The sequence below is a fragment of the Falco naumanni genome, chromosome 6, assembly GCF_017639655.2.
Source record: "Falco naumanni isolate bFalNau1 chromosome 6, bFalNau1.pat, whole genome shotgun sequence".
Lineage (NCBI taxonomy): Eukaryota > Metazoa > Chordata > Aves > Falconiformes > Falconidae > Falco > Falco naumanni.
This window is the reverse complement of record NC_054059.1, coordinates 15,965,166-15,987,975: the sequence shown is the minus strand read 5'-3', so window position 1 is coordinate 15,987,975 and position 22,810 is coordinate 15,965,166. Positions and strand designations below refer to the sequence as shown.

General features: G+C 40.1%; 1 protein-coding gene across 1 annotated transcript in view; it reads right to left on the bottom strand.

Moving 5' to 3' along the window:
* EYS (eyes shut homolog) overlaps nucleotides 1-22,810 on the bottom strand; it is an 867,458-nt gene that overhangs the window by 55,717 nt on the left and 788,931 nt on the right. Inside the window, exon 40 of the mRNA XM_040598785.1 lies at nucleotides 12,029-12,201. Coding sequence (XP_040454719.1) covers nucleotides 12,029-12,201 — 173 coding nt within the window. The remainder of the gene's footprint in view (nucleotides 1-12,028; nucleotides 12,202-22,810) is intronic.

Here is a 22,810-nt window from a genome sequence, read left to right as displayed (position 1 = left end):
ATGAAGTATGCCATTGTCTCAGCTGTTTCCTTGAAGATTTCTAACTGGTGAGTTATTTTTTTGCCTTTCTATTTGCTCCTTTCAGCATTCTCTATAAAGATGGACTGAAAATTGACAAAGGAAGGTCCTGCAAAGTGATCTACAACAGCAGGACCTGGACAGTAGAAGGCTGCTACTCCCACTGACCAGGTACTGCACAACATACAGAATATTGTTACATATACCCATATTCTTAGATTATTAGTACATGCCAGTTTCAATTTCACTGCAATTTGGACACGTCCTGTAACAAAAGGCTCAAAGATCTCAATTCGTACTTATAACTAAAATTTAGTTAAAAAACCTAAAATATATATAAACTTATATGTCATTTAAGCAAGATCAGTTTTAGCTCATGAGCTGGGGGGCAGAAAATTCAGGGCTACTAAGACCAGACTCAGCTTTTCTCTATGCATTTTCTTATGTATCAAAGTGATAGATAGATTTACTGGGTGAAGGTTTTGTTGGAGTCATAATAAAACTGTGTTGATAACAGAACTGTTCCTATTCAAGGTTACTAAAAAAATATAAATCTTTAAATAACTTTACCTAAAATGAGGGACACGTGGCTAGTATTTTAAGAAGTCAGAAGTGGGAACTGGCCTTACTAAATTAAACATGTTATCCGAAATCTAGTTTCGTAAGTTCGCTGTCATAGGAAGTTGCTATAATTTGATTCCAGAGACAAGCATCACCATTTATATATGGCCTGTGATACTACATATGGTCTGGGCTACCCACAGTGCTGAAAAGGTTGGTCATTGTGTCTCTAAATTGTGGTTTCGCCTATTGTTTCCTCCTGCTTTTAGGCTAAATCTAAGAATACAGGCTTGAGAGAAAAAGCTACCAGGGCAAATTGATCATGAAGTTTTATAGCAATAAATTAACAGAAAATGGTACAGAAAGATAAGCAATTTTATTACAATTGTTAATACCAGTAAATATAGACAGCAATACTCAACATCTGCAGACAGGTTCTGCATGCTATATTTGGTCAACTGTCAGATGTCAACATTTTGACAACGTCAAGCAGGTTTAAAATGCTTCTTAGACACACCTCAGCGATAGCCTGAGATTGGAACATCTTAGACAGAAGTGACACGTTTTGAAGAATATTGTGTGAAGTCCTGAAGAAGGTATAACGGAGAATGTCATCTGATAAAAAGAATTTTCATAAATAATGCCCATCTTTGACTACTTGAGCATCTCCTTTCAGCTCTTTATGGTCTTTTTACCCAGTTTTGATTGCATTTTGCTGGGGCCATGAAGTACATTCAATAACTCCTCCAGCATTGTAGAGGCTTAAGACATCCCTGCTGTGAGATAGGTTCCAGATATTAACAGGCACCACCAGCCAACAGTTTTTGGGATAAACAATTTATCTCAGAATTACAGCACAGTATAAATCAGTAGTACAATTACCCAAGTCAAAACAACGGTAAATCCAGTATAGCACTAATAGTGGGCTAAACTTAATATCTGAGCACAGAAAGATTTATGTAACAGTGGTTATCAGGAGGCCAGCAGGAAGCAGGGCACGTCTTCCTCAGATGAGCAACTCAGACCCATCGATGGGTTTAGGGAGTTTCAAATTCCCAGATTGGACTGTCCTTTTTTATTGTTGACTTGCAGAAGCACTGTCTGCACTTGTTAACCTCCATCATACCCCACCTCTGCTCCCCTCTGTGCTGGTCCTCCCCTGTGCGTGCACGGTGCTTGGATGTTACATGAAATGGTGTGTGACCACCATATGGAGCTAGACCTATGTAAGGCATGTGGCCACCAAATGGAGAAATACTGTTTAAGTATATTATATATAAGTATATTTAATAATATATTAGGAGCCCCTCAGGCATGTTTTATGAAAACAATTATACATTACTTTGGTTTACTTATTCACAGTTTTCTCCACAGTGTTGAAGCAGTTTCTTACACTTAGTAAAAGTCAGATGCAGTATCTAATTAACTACCCTATCCTTAGCAGGTAGGTATATGCAGTAAGTGTTTGTAAGTAGTCCTCTGCATGCTGGTCTCTGGAAAGTCCAATGTATTTGGGAATGTGAACTAATCCTGAGTCAAAGGTTTCTATTTCTGGCTAATTCAATATATCTAACTTGACAGCTATTCCATATTTTATCTTTTTCATGACTGCTGCTTATAGATTTTATGCCACATTTTTAATAATGTTTCTTCTCTACACTAAATACTATTTATCAAGAGATCTTTATCCAATCACATCATAAAGTTAAAGGTTATCAGTAAATGTACATCAGTATAAAACATTCAATCTTTGAGATATCTTTCATACAGTGACCTTCATTAGTTTGATTTTAATGCAGATAACTTTGCCATACTTTGACATATCTTTAACATGTTGCATTTTAAAAATTTAAAAAAAAAGCATTTTAGAATTGAAAAAATTAATAACCCTGTATGAAGGATACAGTAACTGGCAGAATTATGTCAAGCAAGAAAACTCCACCTATTCCTTTTATTCGCTTTCTTTTCTTTATAAAGCTATGGAGCCAGAACTGCGCAGAAAATTGTATAACCTTAATAGTCTTCTTTTCCTTGAAACACAGTCCTTGAAAACATTATAAAATGTTTGGGGCTGGTTGAAATAGCAGAGGGCACAGCTAACGACACTGGGTTATCTCCCTGTTCCTGCCTAGAAACCATCTAAGCTGGTTTACACTCCTGCTTTTGCAGTGCATAGTCTGAAGTGTTAAAGAACAGATATGCATCCCAATGGGTCTGATTATAAGCCACGAAAAACCACAAAGTTAACACTGTGTCTAAACCACACACATCTCTGACAGAGTACTGAGGCCTTTTATCAACTTTCTGTCCTTGATCTTGTCCTGTGTCTCTCTGTCAGTCCTACGCCATTCATCACTGTCCTCTCTTGCATTCCCAGTATTGAACAAGTAATAAGGTATGATTTGTCCCATTGCCTCACAAACAAATAATGACAAATTATCCCATTATATAAATATATTAATATGGTTGGTTACCTACTTCGCTAACATTGTACATCGTATCAGAGGTGAGCATAACAGTTAGAGGTAAAAAAAATCAACTACAGTTTGAAAAAAATCTTAACAAAGAGGAGACAATAAAGTGACAAAGGAGAAAGAGAATAATGGTTTCATTATCTTTGAATTTTCTGTTATGAGTTAAAATTAATGTTCCTTTCAGTGTTCACTGTCAATGCATCTTGAACCACAACTTTAAAATACATTGCAAAAACCAAGACAGATGAAAGGGACAGAAAGAGATGAAGACTTCAGGCTACAGAATTACAATCTGATAATCCACTTCTTTATATTATTATTGATTAACTGTGAACAGTTATCAGCTCAGTGTCTGGCTCCAGGATCAGCAGCCATATACACTGTGGGATGAGTATTATTCAGTTCTAAATTCGGCTCACATATTTGCAAAGACAACACTGAAAAAAAGAATGGAAATTACTGCTAAGCACTGTATTTTCTTTCCAGTCTTCTAAGCTGTGGTGGGTTGACCCTGGCTGGAGGCCAGGTGCCCACCAAAGCTGCTCTATCACTTCCCTCCTCAACTGGACAGGGGAAAGAAAATATGACAAAAGGCTCCTTGGTTGAGATAAGGACAAGGAGAGATCAGTCACCAATTATGATTATGGGGGCAAGACAGACTCCACTTGAGGAAAAAAATTATTACCAATCAAACCAGAGCAGGGTAATGAGAAATAAAACCAAATCTTTAAACACCTTCCCCCTACCCCTCCCTGCTTTCTGGGCTTAACTTTACTCCCAAATTCTCCATCTTCTCTCTACCGATGGCGCAGGGGGACAGGGAATGGGGGTTGTGGTCAGTTCATCACACGTTGTCTCTGCTGCTTCTTCCTCCTCAGAGGAGGACTCCTCACACTCTTCCCCTGCTCCAAGCATGGGGTCCCCCTCATGGCAGACAGTCTCCATGAACTCCTCAGTGTGAGCCTTTCCCATGGGCTGCAGTTCTTCATAAACTGCTCCAGTGTGGGTCCCTTCCATGGGGTGCAGCCCTTCAGGCACAGGCTGCCCCAGTGTGGGTCCCCTGTGGAGTCACAAGTCTTGCCAGCAAACCTGCTCCAGCGTGGGCTTCTTTCTCCATGGGTTCGCAGGTCCCACCAGGAGCTTGCTCCAGCGTGGGGTTCCCACAGAGTCACAGCCTCCTTAAGGTAGAAGGACCTACACTCACCTCACTACAACCTCCTTTCAAGTAGCTGTAGAGAGCAATAAGGTCCCCTCTGAGTCTCTTTTTCTCCAGACTAAACAATCCCAGTTCCCTCAGCCACCCCTCATAAGCCTTGTGCTCCAGACCCTTCACCAGCCTTGTGGCCCTTCTCTGGACACGCTCCAGCACCTCTACATCCCTCCCGAAATGAGGGCCCCCAAACTGAATACAGTAGTTGAGGTGCGGCCTCACCAGTGCTGAGTACAGGGGGACAATCACTTCCCTTGTCCTGCTGGCCACACTGTTTTGGATCAAGCCAGGATGCTGTTGGCCTTCTTGGCCACCTGGGCACACTGCTGGCTCGTGTTCAGCTGGCTGTCAGTCAGGTCCCAGCTCCTTTTTCACCAGGCAGCTTTCCAATCTTCTCCAAGTCTGTAGTGTTGCATGGGGTTGCTGTCACCCAAGTGCAGGACCCAGCATTTCTCCTTGCTGAACCTCATACACTTGGCCTTGGCCCATCAGTCCAGGCTGTCTGTCTCCCTCTGCAGAGCCTTCCTGCCCTCAAGCAGATATCAACACTCTTTCCTCAGCTTGGTGTTTGCAAACTTTCTGAGGTTGTACTCAATCCCATTGTCCAGATTGCCAATAAAGATATTAACCAGAACTGGCCCCAGTACTGAGCCCTGGGGAACACCACTTGTGACCTGTCACCAGCTGGATGTAACTCCATTCACCACCGCTCTTCGGGCCTGGCCATCCAGGCAGCTTTTAACCCAGCATAGAGTACACCCGTCCAAGCCACAAGCAGCCAGTTTCTCCAGGAGAATGCTGTGGGAAACTGTGTCAAAGGCTTTACTGAGGTCCAGGTAGACACCATACACAACCTCTTCCTCATCCACTAGGTGGGTCATCTTGTAGAAGGAGATCAGGTTTGTCAAGCAGGACCTGCCTTTCACAAACCCATGCTGGCTGGGCCTGATCTCCTGATTGTCCGGCTCATGCCATGTGATGGAGCTCAGGATGATCTGCTCCATAAACTTCCCTGGCACCAAGGTCAGGCTGACAGACCTGTGGTTTTCCTGATCTTCCTGCCCTTCTTGTAGATGGGTGTCACATGGTTAACCACTAGTCTTCTGGGACCTCCCTGGTTAGCCAGGACTTTTGATAAATGATGGCTTAGCAAGCTCCTTCACCAACTCCTTCAGTACCCTTGGGTGGAACCCATCCTGCCCTGTAGGCTTGTGCATGCCCAAGGGGTACAGCAGGTCACTAACCATTCCCTCCTGGACTGTTGGGACTTCTTCTGCTCCTCATCTCTGTCTTCCAGCTCAGGGGGCTGAGTACCCAGAGGGTAACTGGTCTTACTACTAAAGACCGAGGCAAAGTCAGCACTGAGTACCTCGGCCTTTTCCTCAGCCTTTCTGGCAATGTTCCCTGCTGCATCCTATAAAGGATGGAGATTCTTCTTGGTCCTCCTTCTGTTTCTAAAGTGTTTGTAAAAGCATTTTTTGTTATGTTTTATGTCAGTAGCCAGCCTGAGTTCTTGCTGGGCTTTTGCCTCTCCAGTCTTCACCCTGCATAACCTCACCACATCCTTATAGTCCTCCTGAGTTGCCTGCCCCTTCTTCCAGAGGTAGTAAACTCCTTTTTTGCCCTGAGTTCCAGCCAAAGCTCTTTGCTCAGCTGTTTTTAAAGCTGTTTTTTCTAATAGGCAACCCACTTTCCTCACTAGAAATTGTGGAAAGTGCAAGGAGGAAAAGATAAGTGGTGCTGGAGCTGCAGGGTGGTGCATTGCCAGCTGAGGATTCAAGGTAGAAGACTCTTGACATCTGGAAGATTATTGTATGAGGAGTTAGTGATCCATGTAACGGGTAATTCAGGTGTATTCCTTCCCCTCCCCACCCCAGTAAATACTTAGGTATTCCTTTTATTTGTCTTGTCATCAGTAGTCATGGAGATCATGGGCCCTATTACCTTAACTTTTTTCTGTAATCATATGGACTAGTAACTCGCACTTCTGATTGGAAGCTAAGATTTGAAATAATAAAAGTGATTTCACTGCTCAAGGATGAAAATATGAATCTGAAAAACTGATAATATGGCACTGACATTAATAGTGTGTGAGTGCGTCTCACAATATTTATGACATTCCTCACATTGGAGGAGAGGGGGAGATTAAGGCCCAGCTATAACCAAATGACTCAGAAAATAAATTTTCTTGAACAGGAAGCATAGCAACTCTGATCAGCATTCCCCAAAGTCTCTTACCACTGACCAGAAACTTGCAATGCAGTATTTTTTTTTATCTGAGGAAATTCCCTTTGGGCATCTGCTGTCACTGAACTGCACAATTTAGTTTGCAGATCCAAACAGCTCTGAAGGTGACATTGTGTGCAAGCGTAGCTGCACAGAAGCAATTCACTTGCAGGATGATTTTCGCTCTACAGAGCTTGGAGCAAGTGACTATCCCCCACCCCAGCTCTTTGAAATTAACTTTATACATAGAGGGAATACATCTTACAGAAAACCTGCTGGAATCCTTTAGACTGTGAAGTATTACCATAAATGTTGCTCAGAAATGTTTCAAGGAACACAGTTACAGATTGCTGTGAATGCACCCTGTGGGTGGCCCTTTTTGGTGTGTGTTTCTTAAATACAATGTCACAGTTAGGACTCTGTTCTATGTCCTCACATGCGTACATATGTGAAACAGTGAAACTAAACCAATGAAGTTTGGTCTAAAACACTGCACTTGACACAATTACTCATCTTAGCAATGCACATTCCTTTGAAATCCTTCTCTTAAATTTTCCTTTGTGCTTACAAAGCCCTTGCCTTTGATTTCTGGCTTAATAAAATGCTTCATATTATGACCAACAGCTTCCCAGAAGGGCCCAGTTTCTTGTGTAACATGTAATTAACGACAACATCAAGTGTTAAGAAGTCCAGGTGTTCATTTCCATCCCAAGTGAATGAACTATTTCTGCTTCATTTATATTTAGCAGGCCATCACAACTCCACAGTACAATGATACCCTGATATTTCCTCTTTAACACTTCTGTCTTATACATAAAAAATCCTTAAAGCCACATATCTGTCTGAGCTCAAGCTTTCTCTGGGTTGAGCAAGCACCACAGATTTTCATTGAAGTCTTAGATCCTATGAAATGACAAATGTCCCTGGACGACAGGCAGTTCTAGTGCTAACCTACTCCTTACTTGTTTCTATATTTAGTTGTTATGTCTTCCCGACCAACTTTTAAAAGTAGAAAAATCAAACATATAGGAAGTATTGTAAAAAGCATTTTACAGAAGACAAAAGTTCATAGTGCTGTTGGAGAATATGTATTCATTTGGTATGAAATGCAGCTATTTGTAAACACTTTTGTTCACCAGTGTGATCCTAAATACTGGAGGGGATTTACAATCTGCAAGAAACAGAATGCAAACAACTTGTTACTAAATTACATGTGAAAGGGGATTTATCAGACTAGGGCTTGAATTTTGGCTGCTTTCACAAAAAACTACTGAAAAGCCAGAGCTCAATAACTGGACTTAGCTTAAATGATATAGATCCCTTTATGTACAGGTTAAAAACCCAAAGTCACTTGGGAGATTGAGTTCAGCTACCTATGTAGGCATAGTTTCTGTTCCAAATTGCTACATATTGACCATGGCCATTGCTATATATTTCCTGTTTTCTATTTTAGTAACTGACTAAATTCTTGTTTCAGGCAACTCCACCCCCCTGAGTTGAAAGTCATGTGGGCATTTAACCCCTCAGATCCACAGTATTTTGTTCTGTGATAAATGTTCACTCGCACACCCACAAAGCAGCACAGAGAGAGAGAATGGCAGGTGGGGGAACTCAATTAATACCTGCCGCAACTACTCCTAGCCCTGTTCCAGGAGCCATCAGCCCACCACAGGCCCATCTCCATAATCCCAGAGGAGCACAGAGGCCAAAGTCAGGGGGGAACCCAAATGAAGGACTCAGGAAGGGACACCCTGTCAGGGCCTTCCCAGGGCTGACCCAGGAGACCCTCAACCCTAGTGTCCAGGTGTGACACCCAGCACAATGAGTCACTGCTGGAGCAGTCGGTGTTTTGGACAGAAGGGTGTAACTGCCATAGGGTATGGGACACATTATGGGACGCAAGTGAAGAATATTTTTGAATAGCACAGGACTTAGGGATGTTTAAGGGAAGAACCAAAGGTGGGGAAAAGGAGGGAATTAGGTGATTTGGGGAGGAACAAGTGCTGGAAAAATAGAAGGATACAGGGACAAAAAGGACGAGTCACGTGTAAATAGTTGGCTGGTCAGTATGCTTCTCTGGCCATGTCCTTTGTCTAATCAATGCAGTCTGTTCTCTCTTCTAACTTATATTATCATCGCACGTCCCTTTTGGCCCATTATGACTTAGCTATGTAGCTTCTTGAGAGAGATTTCAATATATGATGGTCACCTTGCAGTCATAATGACATGGTCATCTAATAATAAGAACAAGAAAAGATGTGTATTGAGATATAATGCATTTTACTGTATATTTGGAGAAATGGTCATCCTTCTAGGAAGCTTTTCTTGATGTCTGAACCAAGCATAACGTAACTAAGATAAACTCAGAGCAATTGTTACCAGCCTGCTTAGACTGCAGTACGCTCCATCTGCTTCAGAAACTGAAGTCCTTGCTAGTCCCAGGAGCTTGTCTGTTTTCCCGTATTTACATAGGTCTGTCTAATAGAAGTCACTACCTGTCAAATTTTTGCCTTGTCACATTGACAGTATCCCTGTAGTTCTCTCGCTTTAGAATGCTGTGCATTCCTCATAAAATGATCTATTTTAAACTTGTTGTACCAAACATATTTTTTTTTTAAATAGTGACAATAGTTTAATTATCACTTTTTCTTACATATTTTTAGATATTGATGTTGTTCTTAGCATGACTTCCAGCTCTCTAACAGAAGGCAGCTGGAGCTCTGATACAGACAAGACCTGTAGCAGTGGGCTCCTTTGTGGCTCTGTCTCCATCTCTATTTATCCTTACTTTGTCTTTTGTAAATAATCTCTGTTGGTAGGAACAGCAATGCTGGCATGAAATCTGCAGTTCTATTTGGTACATTTGCTATATTCATTTTATCAAATAATCACTGTAACATCTTGCACATGTCTTGTTGGTGAAGACCAACTGTTGTTTGATGAGCATTTAGAAGAAACAAGATTTTCTTCAGTGTTTCAGACAAAAAGTAGCATGCACTTGGTTACTAATCTTAATAGTAGAGATAATATTATTGAGTATCTTAAAGGGGAGATGATTCATTAAAAACGCATGCGCCTAGACTTTGAATTTTATGGACCATTTCTTTCTAATAACTTTAGTATCTAGGCTACTGATTTCGTTATAGTAAACAATTACATTTGTCTTCTGTTTCTACTATAATTTACATTGTTCTACCATTGTAATTAGGCAGCCTATCATTATCTTCAAATATCTCACAAACATACGGCTTTGATGCTGCTAGGACTACCCCTAAGGCTGCACACAGCCTTCACTGCATTGTGGCTCTGTTTCTCCCCTATTTGTTCAGTTTTAGCATATATGATACAAAGGCCTTTTGTAGCTCATTTTAAGATTCAATGCAAAGTCAAGCTTAACAAGACTTCTGTCTGTGCTCAGCTTATTTCTATTCCTTCTAAACTTTTAAAACACAGTTCAGTAAAATAATCTTTTTTATTTCAAAAACTTTTTATGCTGCAGGCTTATTGAGCCTAGATTTATACTCTGTCCTATGAAACTAAGTGTTTTTCCTCATTTTGTTTGCTTACAGTGATGGTCCAGACAGAGGTTTTGCTTTCCACTCAATAAAATGTCATTCTTTCTGTGCTATCAAAGCCTTCAGCTCTGAAGTCTAATAAATGACTGAATTTGTGCACTTTCTCTCAATTTAGCCTCTCAATTTTTATTCAGACTCTCAATTTAGAGACAACTAACTACAAAGAGCTGCAGAAGAGCCTCATTGAGCAACTACAGGGAAAAAGCATTAGATGATACTCAGTGTTGACAGATGTAAATTGAGGTAGATCACAGAAACAAACCTAGCATTAGATACTGAATGGTGGGCTCTGAACTTGACATGTGCATTGAAAGAGGTGTTAGGAGTTCTAACAAGCAGTTTCATGAAAACGTCAGTGTACTCAGAAAAGGGAACAGAATGGAAGAAATGGTTAAGAAAAGGAGAGTAAAACAGAAAAATGTCAACCACCATTGTATAAAGCACTGGCCTTATCACACCTTGAATATTGCAGTCAGCTCTGGCCCCTCATTTCAAAGGGGATGCAGTGGAATTGAGAAGGAACAAAGAAAGGCAGCCTGTATGACTCAAGCTACAGCATGGCTGGTGCCCTAAAAATGAATGAATCAATTTGGACTTCAGAAATAATTTTGGGAGGGTTATAGTAAGGATATATGTAAAATCAGGAAAGACATGGAGAAGGTGAACAGGGAAACATTCATAAAACAGGGAACAACTCTGAAACATCCGCTCTAACAAAGAAGCTTGAGGCATTTAATGTCATTAGCAATTGGCACAGTTAAGCAAACAAATGGAAGTACTTCTGCACAAGCAATATGCTTAAGCTCTGGAGCTCTTTGGCACAGGATTTTACATATCAAGTTTAAATGGACACAAAAACCAATTAGAGAAGTGTACGGAAGAAAAGAAATCTCAAGGGCTAACCCAGACACCAACCACACCACATGAAGCCCCAATATTTTGGGCTACTGCAAGTTAAGAAAGATTATAAAAAAAATATCATACATGTTTCATACACTTGCCTATATCTTTGCTATTGACTATCAATTATCAGGGTTAGATGAAAACATGGATAAAACATAAATGTTCCTCTACTGAAAATTCTGGAAATTAAAATTTTAAATAAGAGGTAAAGATGTGTATGTTATGAAGAAAAAGACAATACTGGCTTTTATCCGACCTGAACATTGGTTAATCTTTATTTTAAAGTGCACTTCATTTACACTGCTAAATCAGCTCAGAACCAGTGATTATTTTCTATATGCAGATTTTTCAGTCATACTTCCTGCTACATTCAGTGTTAGGGGAAAAGAATACCTTGGATGTTCACAGACAGGAATTTATGACCTAGAACAATCCTTATAATCAATGCTTTAAGGAATAAAAGCCCTTCACTTTATAATATTAGTAAAAATGACCTATTTACTTAGCTTTATTAATTTCCCTTCCTCCTGTCTCCTGTTTCATAGCAAAGCACTTAGTAAATTTTAATTTGTTTCTCTTTTTGACCTGAGAAATGAATCACATTTTAGACCCAGTGGTATTTTTACAATCCAGAAAATATTGTTTATATACTCCTTTTATTTACGAAATGTCCAAAGTAATGCTTCCCTACACAGAGGAAAAATCAATCTACAGTAGAAATTATTTTCTCCAAAGGAGTTCTCAGTCAAATCTCACTCTCAGTTTTTTTCCGGGGAAATTACTAAAACATCAGACATTACTTGGTATTTCGTAGCTTGTCTACTTTCAGCTTCTTTGATCCCTCTGTCTCCCTTTCTCTGGCTGGCACTTTTATGAAACAGCACACAGGGAGGATGCCCAGCTCATACATTCTTTGCTTGTGACTGGATTTTGGGCTGTGTTTGAAGGTGGAGAGGTGGTCCCTTTCACTGTTTTGCCTTCAAAGTACTTGACTTATTTCTCACCACAGCTTTTATAAAGGACAGAAACTATGACTGATGCATGAAAAGTACGGTTCTTACCATCACTGCAGAGGATGCCAGATCTTCCATATGGACAAAGGCAAACAGCATCCTGCCTGGACTTTGGAAAACATGTAGCACCATTTCCACATGGATTTTCATCACAAGTCACAAACTGGCAAAGTTTTCCAGAGTAGAGTTTAGGGCATTCACAAAACCAATTTTCTGCATCACTGGAAAATTCAAATAAAAAAATAATTAATTAAAAAGTATAAGTACAACAACACACTTAGAAAAACAGGATGGGTTTTAAACTCACAGAAAATCAGTGACATTTGACATGGTTAACACATTCCTTTGTTTTGCTGCTCTTAATTCTTAACCTTTTTTTTTTTTTTTTAATGTTGCTTATGTATCTGGCATTAGAGATGCCAGAATGCTTTATGGGTAATTTGAGTTGACAGGTTCTTTTGGGTTTAATTTTATATTTTAATTTATCTTTCCTTTCATGGTAAGATATGTGACTTTTCTAATGTCTCACTAGTTATTTGTGCTGCTGCTTTCATAATGTAATTGAAGTAACTGCTACAGAAAACCAGCTCTTCTATTACATCTGAAAAAAAGGAAAGAAAGTGAAAACAGAAAATGTAAAAGTTGTAGTTTACTTTGCAAATGGAAACATCATTTGTACATTCAAGTGTTACAGCTTGTGACAACACAGTAGGGTCATAAATAAAAACTGAAATATGAATACTTGAAGTAGTGATTATATTGAAATAGAATCAGAATAAACAGGTAATATCTCTGCTTTCATTTATCTTATGTTCTCAATCATAGAAAGAATATTAAATAGACAAGGGAAAAGTAAGTTGTAATCAGACTTGAGGGATTATAGAAACAAATGTTGAGAAATGTACATATTCTGTTTGTATATATTACATTTTTTTTTAGTATATAGATACAGCACAATGGCAGATATGGTAAGAAACCCAAAATCAGATAGGGAAAGCAGAAGTCTAAGACATCCCCATCTAACACTTATTATAAATATAATTTCATGAAAGGTCTTATTCAATTTTCCCCTTGTTTTATGACTGAAATTACATGACAGCTAGATAGGTCAGTTCCTGTGATTCTTATATATCCTTAGTATTTAATACAAACATGTCTGCCTTATACTTGATAAGGTCACATGTGCCTGTGGGTATGAATGCAGAAGACATGATGTCAGCTGTATCAAACCACAGCCATTACATTTTTTCCAGATAACAGCATAATCATCAGGATGTTCAGCGATAAAATGTCAAATACATGTGATTTCTAAAAATCTGTTCACTGCTTATAATATCCATGCAATCAGGTTAGAGAAAATAATATGGAGCTGAGAGAACTCCTGTATTTTTTAGAAGAGGGAAATAAGTAAGTCTTTTGACAGTCTTTGTGCATAGCAGTTGATTAGTGTGTTTCTAAACTGACCACCTGCAGTTCTGGGGAGCAAGGATCTCAGCTGGAGAGTCTACCAGAACGAATCTCATGAATAATGCCTCCAGACACCTTTGCAAAAGAAAATTGCTATCAGCTGCAATAATAAATTTCTCTGTGTAGCCTATTCTATTTATAGATCTGCTGCAGACACCACTAGAGGAATGTAAATGAGATACTGGATTGCTTTCGTTTGTGCAGCATCAAGAAGCCTGCTTTCAACTGTTTTAATATCAGCATTACACAGTTCAGCTGATTAAAAGAGAAACAATAAACTGAATTCTCCCTGGAAATCTATAATTGATGGTGATGATCTCTAGAACAAGTTTTCAAATGTGTTTCTGTTTCTTTATAGAAAAGGCAGATCATCATTGCTGACTGCCAAAATACATAAGACTTTAGTCTTCACTTCAAAAAAACCCCCAATTTTCATACATTCTTCTATTGAGCTGTATATATCAACACTGGCTATTTCTTTTTATAGTCTTACTTTGCTGTTGTGGAGAAGATTAAAAATGGCAGGTGTCATAACAAATTGTAAGTTTATTGTTATTAAAATAAGCAATGTTCTAACATTTCACTGTTGATGCCATAACACCCTAATACAAAGAAGAGTGATTCCAAATGAGGCAAAGAAAAGAGTTTTTTAGAAGTTCCACAAAATAATACAAAGCTTGAAAATATAACAGCTAACTACACAGAAAGAAAATCACAGCCAATTTACAAGAGTTAGTATACTGAAATATGACGTCCTGAATGACTTATTCTCTCTCAAAAGCAGTCTGTCACTGTACTTGGTTAAGAAGATGACAAGGTCTCCCATATTCTGCTGAATTAATCTCAGCTGCAAGAAACACATAAATGCTTCAAGGGCCAGGGACTTCTCCCAAGTGGATTTCACAATTTCATGCTGTCCTGCTATCCTTTAAAAATACAAGAAGCAAATGAAAGGGGACAGCAAGTCAGAATCTTTTGCCTATATGCTGTACACCTGTGCTTGGCTCCATGAAAAAATCATTGGATAATTACATACATGAGATGAAGAAAGTGAATAATGCATGAAAGAAACAAGGAAAGTATTGGAATTTTGAGGCTGCAAATCTTGAAACAAATTTGGAGTGCTTTGCTGAAATGTATTATATGTTTATATTAGTGTTTGAGTTCAGATCCGGAGCATGGTTTTGAATGAAACCTTCTTGTTGTCCCCAGCTGAAACACCTTGGTTCACATTGTGGAGTGGTCTCAAGAGTCCATGAACTCAATTTCTTTCAGATGAATCTGCACCAGAAGATTGTCTCACACCTCAGGTTCTCCAGCTGCTAATGGGCATTCAGTCCCTGGGGCCAGACCGGGTCTAGTGTGAGTTAAAGCTCCCTGAAGCAAGAATAATGGGGATGTTGGGTCCTCAGCACTAATCGATTTCCCCTGTAAATCTACTCCTATTGAACTACATTATCTACTAATACGGATGCAGATTTATAGGTCATCAAAAGAAAATCAGGCAGACATGGTGTCTATTGCATACTAGCAAAAGCTCCAGATTTTAAACTGGAGTACTGACAACTCCAGAAGTATAAAGAGAAAAAAACCCTAACCTTCCAGAATCATATGAAGGAAGAATGTCACAAACTGTGAGAGAAAATGGGAGAAGAGACAGAAATATTGTAGAAAAGGAGGAGAAGAGACCAGAACAATATTAGAGCACCATCACCTCATGTCACCAGCCTTATGACATATGAAGAAAAAAAGTGTAGGGAAGATGAACTGTTCTCTGACATTCTTATAATCCTCTTCTGAAATGGCAAGGGACACAATTTTTATTATCATTTCCCATGTTAAAATATTCCTTTGATCTTTGGTCAAGACATTAGATTAGAAGGAAAATCATCAAGAAGCATTTGCATGGTATGACATGACATTGGTAATTCAAATTCTTCTCCTTGAATCAGTACTACATCAGTGAACTGATTTAATGAAATCAAAACTTTGTATAAGATTGAGCTTTGGGATGCCAACACAGATTTTGGTAACTTTTTTTTTTTAGATATTGCACAATGCAGAGGAGACTGGCTTGTTACACATTAATAACACAGACACAGCTGTATTTAACCAGTTTTTGACTTTTAAACTAATCCTGTTTTTAAAGGAAAAGATTATAAACCCTCTGTACAATGTGCCATAGACATAATTTTTACTCTAGTGATACAGTGTTGTGGCTCTCCACAGCAGAGTATAATTTTCTATATGCCTGTGCTTTTTCCACCTGTATAGTAGGAGTACTATGCTCTGTGATTCACACTGAAAGCCCTGTACATGCCATTTTCATAGCGTATGCTAAAGGTCTTCCTTGAAAGGAAGGACACCCAACACCCTTTAATAATGACAGTGCTAAGCTGAGAATGTCAAAAACTATATGCCACAGTGGGCTCAATACTTAAAGACACAAGTTCTTTTAGTGCTTTCACTGTATTATCTAGGGCAAAGCTATGGAAGTTGGAGGGGACAGCTTCCCAAGCTTCTTCAGTCAATAAATAGTAGATGTAAATCACTTTATTTTAAAGTCGTTACTATTATTTATTCCTATTGCCATTATGTTTTAAATTACTGGAAAATCCTAAGGAGCATCATATTTATCAGTTTAAACTTTAAGTTGAATTACCCTTCATGCAAAGATTCATTAAATCTCTTTCTAGAAAACACCAGGATAATGCAAAGGTGATTGGGATCATCCATTGAAACCTTTGTGCAATAGCCAAATCCACAGAAAATCATTGCAGCCAGAAGGATAACCTTATTATCAATAATGTTAAAAATATTAAAGGACAGTATATAAAGGAGGCATTTCTTACTTGTGCACAGCAGGTGTTTTTCTAGTATGTGATGTATCTGCCAATCTTTCCTTGTATTATACAGCTCCTGGAAATCAATTCAGCTTTCCTGCTGCTTTAGTACTTTCACCCAGGTTTCCTCAATTATGGTATCTTCTCTAGTTCTGAGTGCTTTTGTTAGCTTTACTGTTTTGAATCCTTTTTCCCCTATCAGGATTTATTATTCTGCAAGCTCTGGTGATTCATTTAAATTTCCTTTCTTTTCACTGGAAGCACTTTGTGCTGGGTTTGTGTAGCAAGGTTTTGGTAGTGGGGGGGCTACAGGGTGTGAGGGACTATTCAGAATTGTCCATAGTCTTGGAATGTCTTAAGCATTGGCCCTGCCTGAGCATACCGAGAATTGAAAAATTATGAGACACGTTTTGTATTAGCGGGGTGGCCCTTTTCTGTGCCCAGTCGTGTAGGTTAAGAGGCAAAACACCTGCACGCAGAAGGCAAGGTCAATCACACATGATTCTAGCAGGGGTTGGAAGAGACCCCAGACCCAGGTACCATCCCCAGACTCATTTTGAGAACTTTCCACAAGGCCTAATGTGCATGTGCATTGATGGTCAAAGGCCCGCCTCAGGGGAGGAACTGGGCAGAGACTGAGGACATAAAAATGCATCCCACGGAGGCGCAGGCATGCGCCCACTACCTCAGAACTAGCTGTGATCCATAAAAAATAAGGACTAGCTGCAGCCCATAGAAGACTGTGGATCAAGACAACATGGCATCTGAGGGTGGTGAATACTCTCTCTCTTTCTTTTTTTCCTTCTTTCCCTCTCTATTTTCTTGTACAATAGCCCTATGTCTGAAGTTTGAGAATTCAAGTTTATTGATTACTCTGTTTTCTTGTACCATGTGTTTAAGAATTCAAGTTTACAAAACTCTCCCCTTTGCTGTGCACCCATTGCAATAAGCAAATGAACCAGTGAATATCGCTGCGATACATTAAGTCTCTGAGTAACTGCAATTATTCCTAGCTGCCGCACGGAGAATTAAAAACCACCTCTCCCTCCTCCCACTGAGTGGGACCAGACACTGAAGCGACTTCTGTGAAAAGCTGCCAGAAGCTTCCCCCATGTCCAATAGAGCCAATACCAGCCGGCCTCAGGACCCACTGCTGGCCAAGGCCAAGCCCATCAGTGACGGTGGCAGCGCCTCTGGGACAGCATGTTTAAGAAGGGGCAAAAAAGCCCTGGGCAGAGCAATAGCAGAGGAGAGAGAGGAGTGAAAATACATGAGAGAAACAACTCTGCAGTCCCCCAGGTCAGTGCAGAAGGAGGGGCAGGAGGGGCTCCAGGTGCCGGAGCAGAGATTCCCCTGCAGCCCGTGGTGAAGACCCCGGTAAGGCAGGCCGTGCCCTGCAGCCGTGGAGGTTAACGCTGGAGCAGATCTCCACCTGCAGCCCATGGAGGACCCCACGCTGGAGCAGGTGGATGCCCAAAGGAGGCTGTGACTCTGTGGGAAGCCCATGCTGGAGCAAGCTCCTGGTGGGACCTGTGGACCCATGGAGAGAGGAGCCCATGCTGGAGCAGGTTTGCTGGCAGCACTTGTGACTCTGTGGGGGACCCACACTGGAGCAGCCTGTGCCTGAAGGGCTGCAGCCCATGCTGGAAACCGCTGGAGCAGTTTGTGAAGAACTGCAGCCCATGGGAAGGGCTCATGTTGGAGAAGTTCATGGACTGTCTCCAATAGGAGGGACCCCACGTTGGGGCAGGGAAAGAGTGTGAGGAGCCCTCCCCCTGAGAAGGAAACAATGTGTGATGGACTGACTGCAAGCCCCATTCCCTGCCCCAACGTGGGGTCCCTCCCATTGCAGACAGTCCATGAGGTAGGAAAGCTGAGCCTGGAGAGAAGGGAGGAGTGGGGGGAAGGTGTTTTCAAGATTTGGTTTTATTTCTCATTACCCTACGCTGATTTGATTGGTAGTAAATTAAATTAATTTTCTTCCCAAGTCGATGCTGTTTTACCTGTGACAGTAATTAGTGACTGATCTCTCCCTGTCCTTATCTCAACCCAGGAGCCTTTTGTTATAGTCCCTCTCCCCTGTCCAGTCGAGGAGGGGGAGTAACAGAGCAGATTTGGTGGACACCTGGCCTTCAGCCAGGGTCAAGCCATCATGACTTTCTAAATTGTTTCTCTTTATATAAATAACTACTGTCAGGGTCTCTTTAAACCAAGTTTAAATCACTTCTAACTGATTTGGTTTTGAAAACTCCTAGGGAAAATATTTCCAGACTGGTTGGGTGCATTCATGGAAAAACACTTTTGCTTTACGTTTTCTTTGAGGCAGGGTTATACTCAGAGTTATACTGGTTCTAGCATGGACTCAATAGGAGCTTACATTTAAACAATACTTCCAAATTCTTTGATCCAGGTTAACAGTATTGGAGTGGGAAGTTCCAACTCCACTTCAAAAAGGAGAACAGGAGTGACAAAAAGGTTCTAGCACCTCCCTTGCCTGCTGCCAACATACAAGAAAGTGACCATTATGTATAAAATTTCTCAGCTCAAGAAGAAAATTAATTTATAGGACCCAAGTAAGAATTCAGTAGATTCCGAATCCATCCCAATTAGATAGCAATGAGCATCTGCTCAATCTTATCATTAAGCATGCGTATATGAGTTTCCTTGAACAAGAATATACTCCTGAAACAATACCTAAACCTTATAAAATTTACTGGAGTTGTGTTTGAGTTAGGTATGACTTGTTAAGGACAGAATTTGTTTTATGGAAATGATGAAGAAGGAAGAATTCTCACTTATTGGCAGAGTATCTTATTTCAGACCTTCAAAAATGTCATTTTCAGGAATTTAGGATTCTTAAAATATATTTTAAAATTTACTCATTCAAATATCTAACAGAGTACTATCTAATTTTTCAGGATCATGAAACATCTTCTGGATTCTTACATAAGCCCTCTTTAATCTCCATTTTCCACTCAGATGGAGAATATACCTGTGATTCCCCAGTGCATGAAGGGTACCCATCCATTAAAAAGTGTGACACATAAAAAATCCTGTCCTGTCGTATGACACTTATGACCATTCCTGTCACACAAGGGGATACACAAATATGGTATCAAGCACTTCTGGACACATAACACTTAATGGTGGATGGTTAAGGATCCCTCAGGAAAAAGTACAGCAAGTAATGGTTGGTGAGAACCATTTATGTGGGCAGCAATCCATTCCCTGGCCATGTCTGCAATGAGGAATAATGGTCTGTCGGGCTGGGTCTATGGCAAGGGTTGTAATTATCTCTGACACCACTACTTTCCCCAGTCTTTTCAGTTAAATCTACATTCTCTCTTTCCTTGTGTGCAAAAATATAGTACATAGATGTTATCATCTGCTAAAATGTATTTATAAAAATGAAATTAATTAAAAAAAAGTTGAAAGGCCATGATTTTGTTAATAAAAATTATCACTATATGAAACGTGGCTAGGGAAGCACACAAATGTTTTCAACAGCATAAGGTAAAAGCCAGACCTCCACCTCTCACTGAAGCCACGTGCTGCCTAGTGTTTGTTTGTCCTTTGAAAATACCTCATAATTCCTTATGACACGAAGTTTCCAATTGCTCACAGCAGTCCTTAGGGCCCTAAACAGCCTTTGCTTCAGTGTATCTACTATTTGCAGCAGGACTTGTGAGCACCGTATTCAAAGCAGTGACTGAACACTGCTGTGCAGCATACTGCTTCTTGCACTGTTTTCCTGAAACATGCATTGTATACTATTACTCATTTATGTTAGAATTTTAAAACAATCTTTTAGCACAAAAAATATTAATTCCTTCACTGTTACATGAATTTATAGGTTGCAGAGCTATGTAACTTAGTAATTTCCAAAATTTCAAAGTCTCCTCACAGTGCAGCTACAGTTTGCCACACTGATCATGAGGACATGGATAAAAACAAAATTGAAGAACAAAATCTTGAATAGTTTGTAAAATAACAGTATTTACTCTAAACTCACAAGATAATCATTTTGAACTATAATGACTATAATCTAAATCCAGAACTATTGACTGTGGAAAGAGGAACAAAGTTAGTCTAAATCTAGGTGTTCATTATACTTCCCTCTCTTTCTCAGTTTCTTCCTAATAATTTTTTTCTGTTTCTAAACCAGATTTTTTATTTATGCATTTATTATTTTAAGCTTTCATAGATGCAAACTCTTCCTATTCCATTCTGAATTCAACTTACAGAAAGAAGTTTCCATAACCACTTCATTGCATTGTCACTAGTTCTATCAACTTTCAACTCTTACTAACCAGTGGCTCAGCATTTCCTTTTTATCTATATAGCACCCATTACCCTTCCTATTTTAAAAACAGTCTTAATCATAAGGAGTTGACCATCGGTACTGATATAATTAAGAAACAGAGGAATCACTAACAGAGGCTGAAACTAAAGCAATGATTAACTTGACCGATTAAACAATCTATTAAATAAGCTCACTAAGATGTAGCAAGCTTTCTCAGACACCTGGGATATAACAATAGACAAGGGAAATGGGGTAAAGGAGCACTGCGGTCAAAACCGTATAGCGCAGAGAACAACCAAAGTTATATAAGAACACAAGTAGTGCGCATGCTCCCCAGCTTCTGGCTGAGGCAATACTGAAGTGTGCCCCGAGGTGGCTGGTCCCAGGGTGCAGGGTGTGTGGAAGGATTTGGGCAGATTCTTAGGACAGTTATCACTTCCCATAACATGGGACTTTAAACCTGAACAGGCAAGAAACCCTGGCACACCTGATAGAAGGGTGCCTTGCCTACCCCAGTGAAAACCAACAGCTTCTAGCACTGTACTGGGGCCTGGCCTGGGACCATCAAGCCAGAGTTCAGTACTCTCAGAGGACTGTGGTTGAGGTAGGGACCCAAACTACATCTAGGGACACCACGGTTGAGATAGGGACATGAACAACAATAATATCGAGAGTAATTACCTCAGTATTGAAAAAGTGGACTAAAAGAACAACAGGTCCGTATCATTGATCAGCAAGGGAGGAGGAAGAAGAGGAAGGATTTGATCAACAGGCCGGTCCTGTGACACAGAAATTGGAGGAAGGAGTGAGAGAATTTAGAAAGGAAGCAGAAACTACCTGGTCCCTGACCTCATCAGAACTTCAAGATATTCAGAAAGATTACAGCCACCAGCCAGGTGAGTGGATTGCTCCCTGGCTGCTCTGATGCTGGGAAATGGGGCCAACAGTCAGCAACTGGAAGGCAAGGAAGCCCAGCAGCTGCGACCCTTTGTTAGAAGCTGGGGAATTGAGAGAAGATTTGGAAATGAGGTAGCAATCTGCAGTCTCTGGAGACTGCTCCTCTCAAGTGTGAGGGCAAGATACCCATCCAAGGAAGATCTTGTGAACTCCCCAGGAAAGTGGACTGCCACAGATGAAGGCATCAGTACCTGAGACAACTAGCAGTACTGGAAGTCAGCTACAGTGATTTAGACAATGATGAGGTCTCCAAAGATCCATAGGATGTCCTGTGCACATCGGCCATGTGGAGGAACGTGACTCAAAGTGCCCCAACATCATATTCTAACAGTTTGGCAGTGATGTATTGCCTGAATGTGGATACACCAACTGTGGAGAAACTGTCTTCTTGGCTCCAGTTCATTTCTAACTTGGCTGAGTTCATTTATATTGAAACTTTAATCTAAACCTATTATGAAGTTTGAGGTGATATAGGAATGACACAAGCAATTCCACTTACCGTATTTTCTACAAATCTAGTGCTTACGAAAGGTAGTAGATTAGCTGAAATTCTCTGTTTGGCACAAACTAGATAATGGAAGTTTCCTTACCAATGTTCAAGGTCTCTGCCTCAGAAGGTAATTCACACCTATGTGCCTTTTCAGTCTGTGGTTTCTTTGATGAACTTTAACTCTAACATAAAGAACTCCTAGAGAATTTAAATAAGACTCTGGGAAGTTCTCAAGAGCTTTGTGCGGCCCTTAGACTAGCACATCATCAGTCACAAGATGTAACCGAATTGGTAGGTCATGTTTGAGGAACACTGATTTTCAGGAGTCACCTCACACACACTGGGAGATAAAGTATAGAGCTAATTCTTAGCCCACTGTTGGGGCTAAGATGATGAAACACTGGAGATATATCTAATTACACTGTAAGCATGGAATGTGTGGTGCTGAAATCCAGAAAAAAAAAAAATATCTAAGCACCCTAGATCTTTGTGGATCTTAGAACAAGAATAATAAAATGGGCCGCCATCAGGCATTGCACTCCCATGTTGTATGTAGTATAAAGATGTCCCACAACAACAAAATACCATTTTTTAAACTTCTAAAACAGTCTCTTAAAGCTTGTGGCTGTCTATCCTCTGTCTCTTTCTTCCCATCTCTTTGAGATTCACCTACTTCCCCAATGTCTCGGTATCTTCCTCTACTGTCAGGAATAAGAGAGGAGAAAAAAGCCACAGCACTATCTTCTTGTGCATCTTTTCTCTGGGATGCC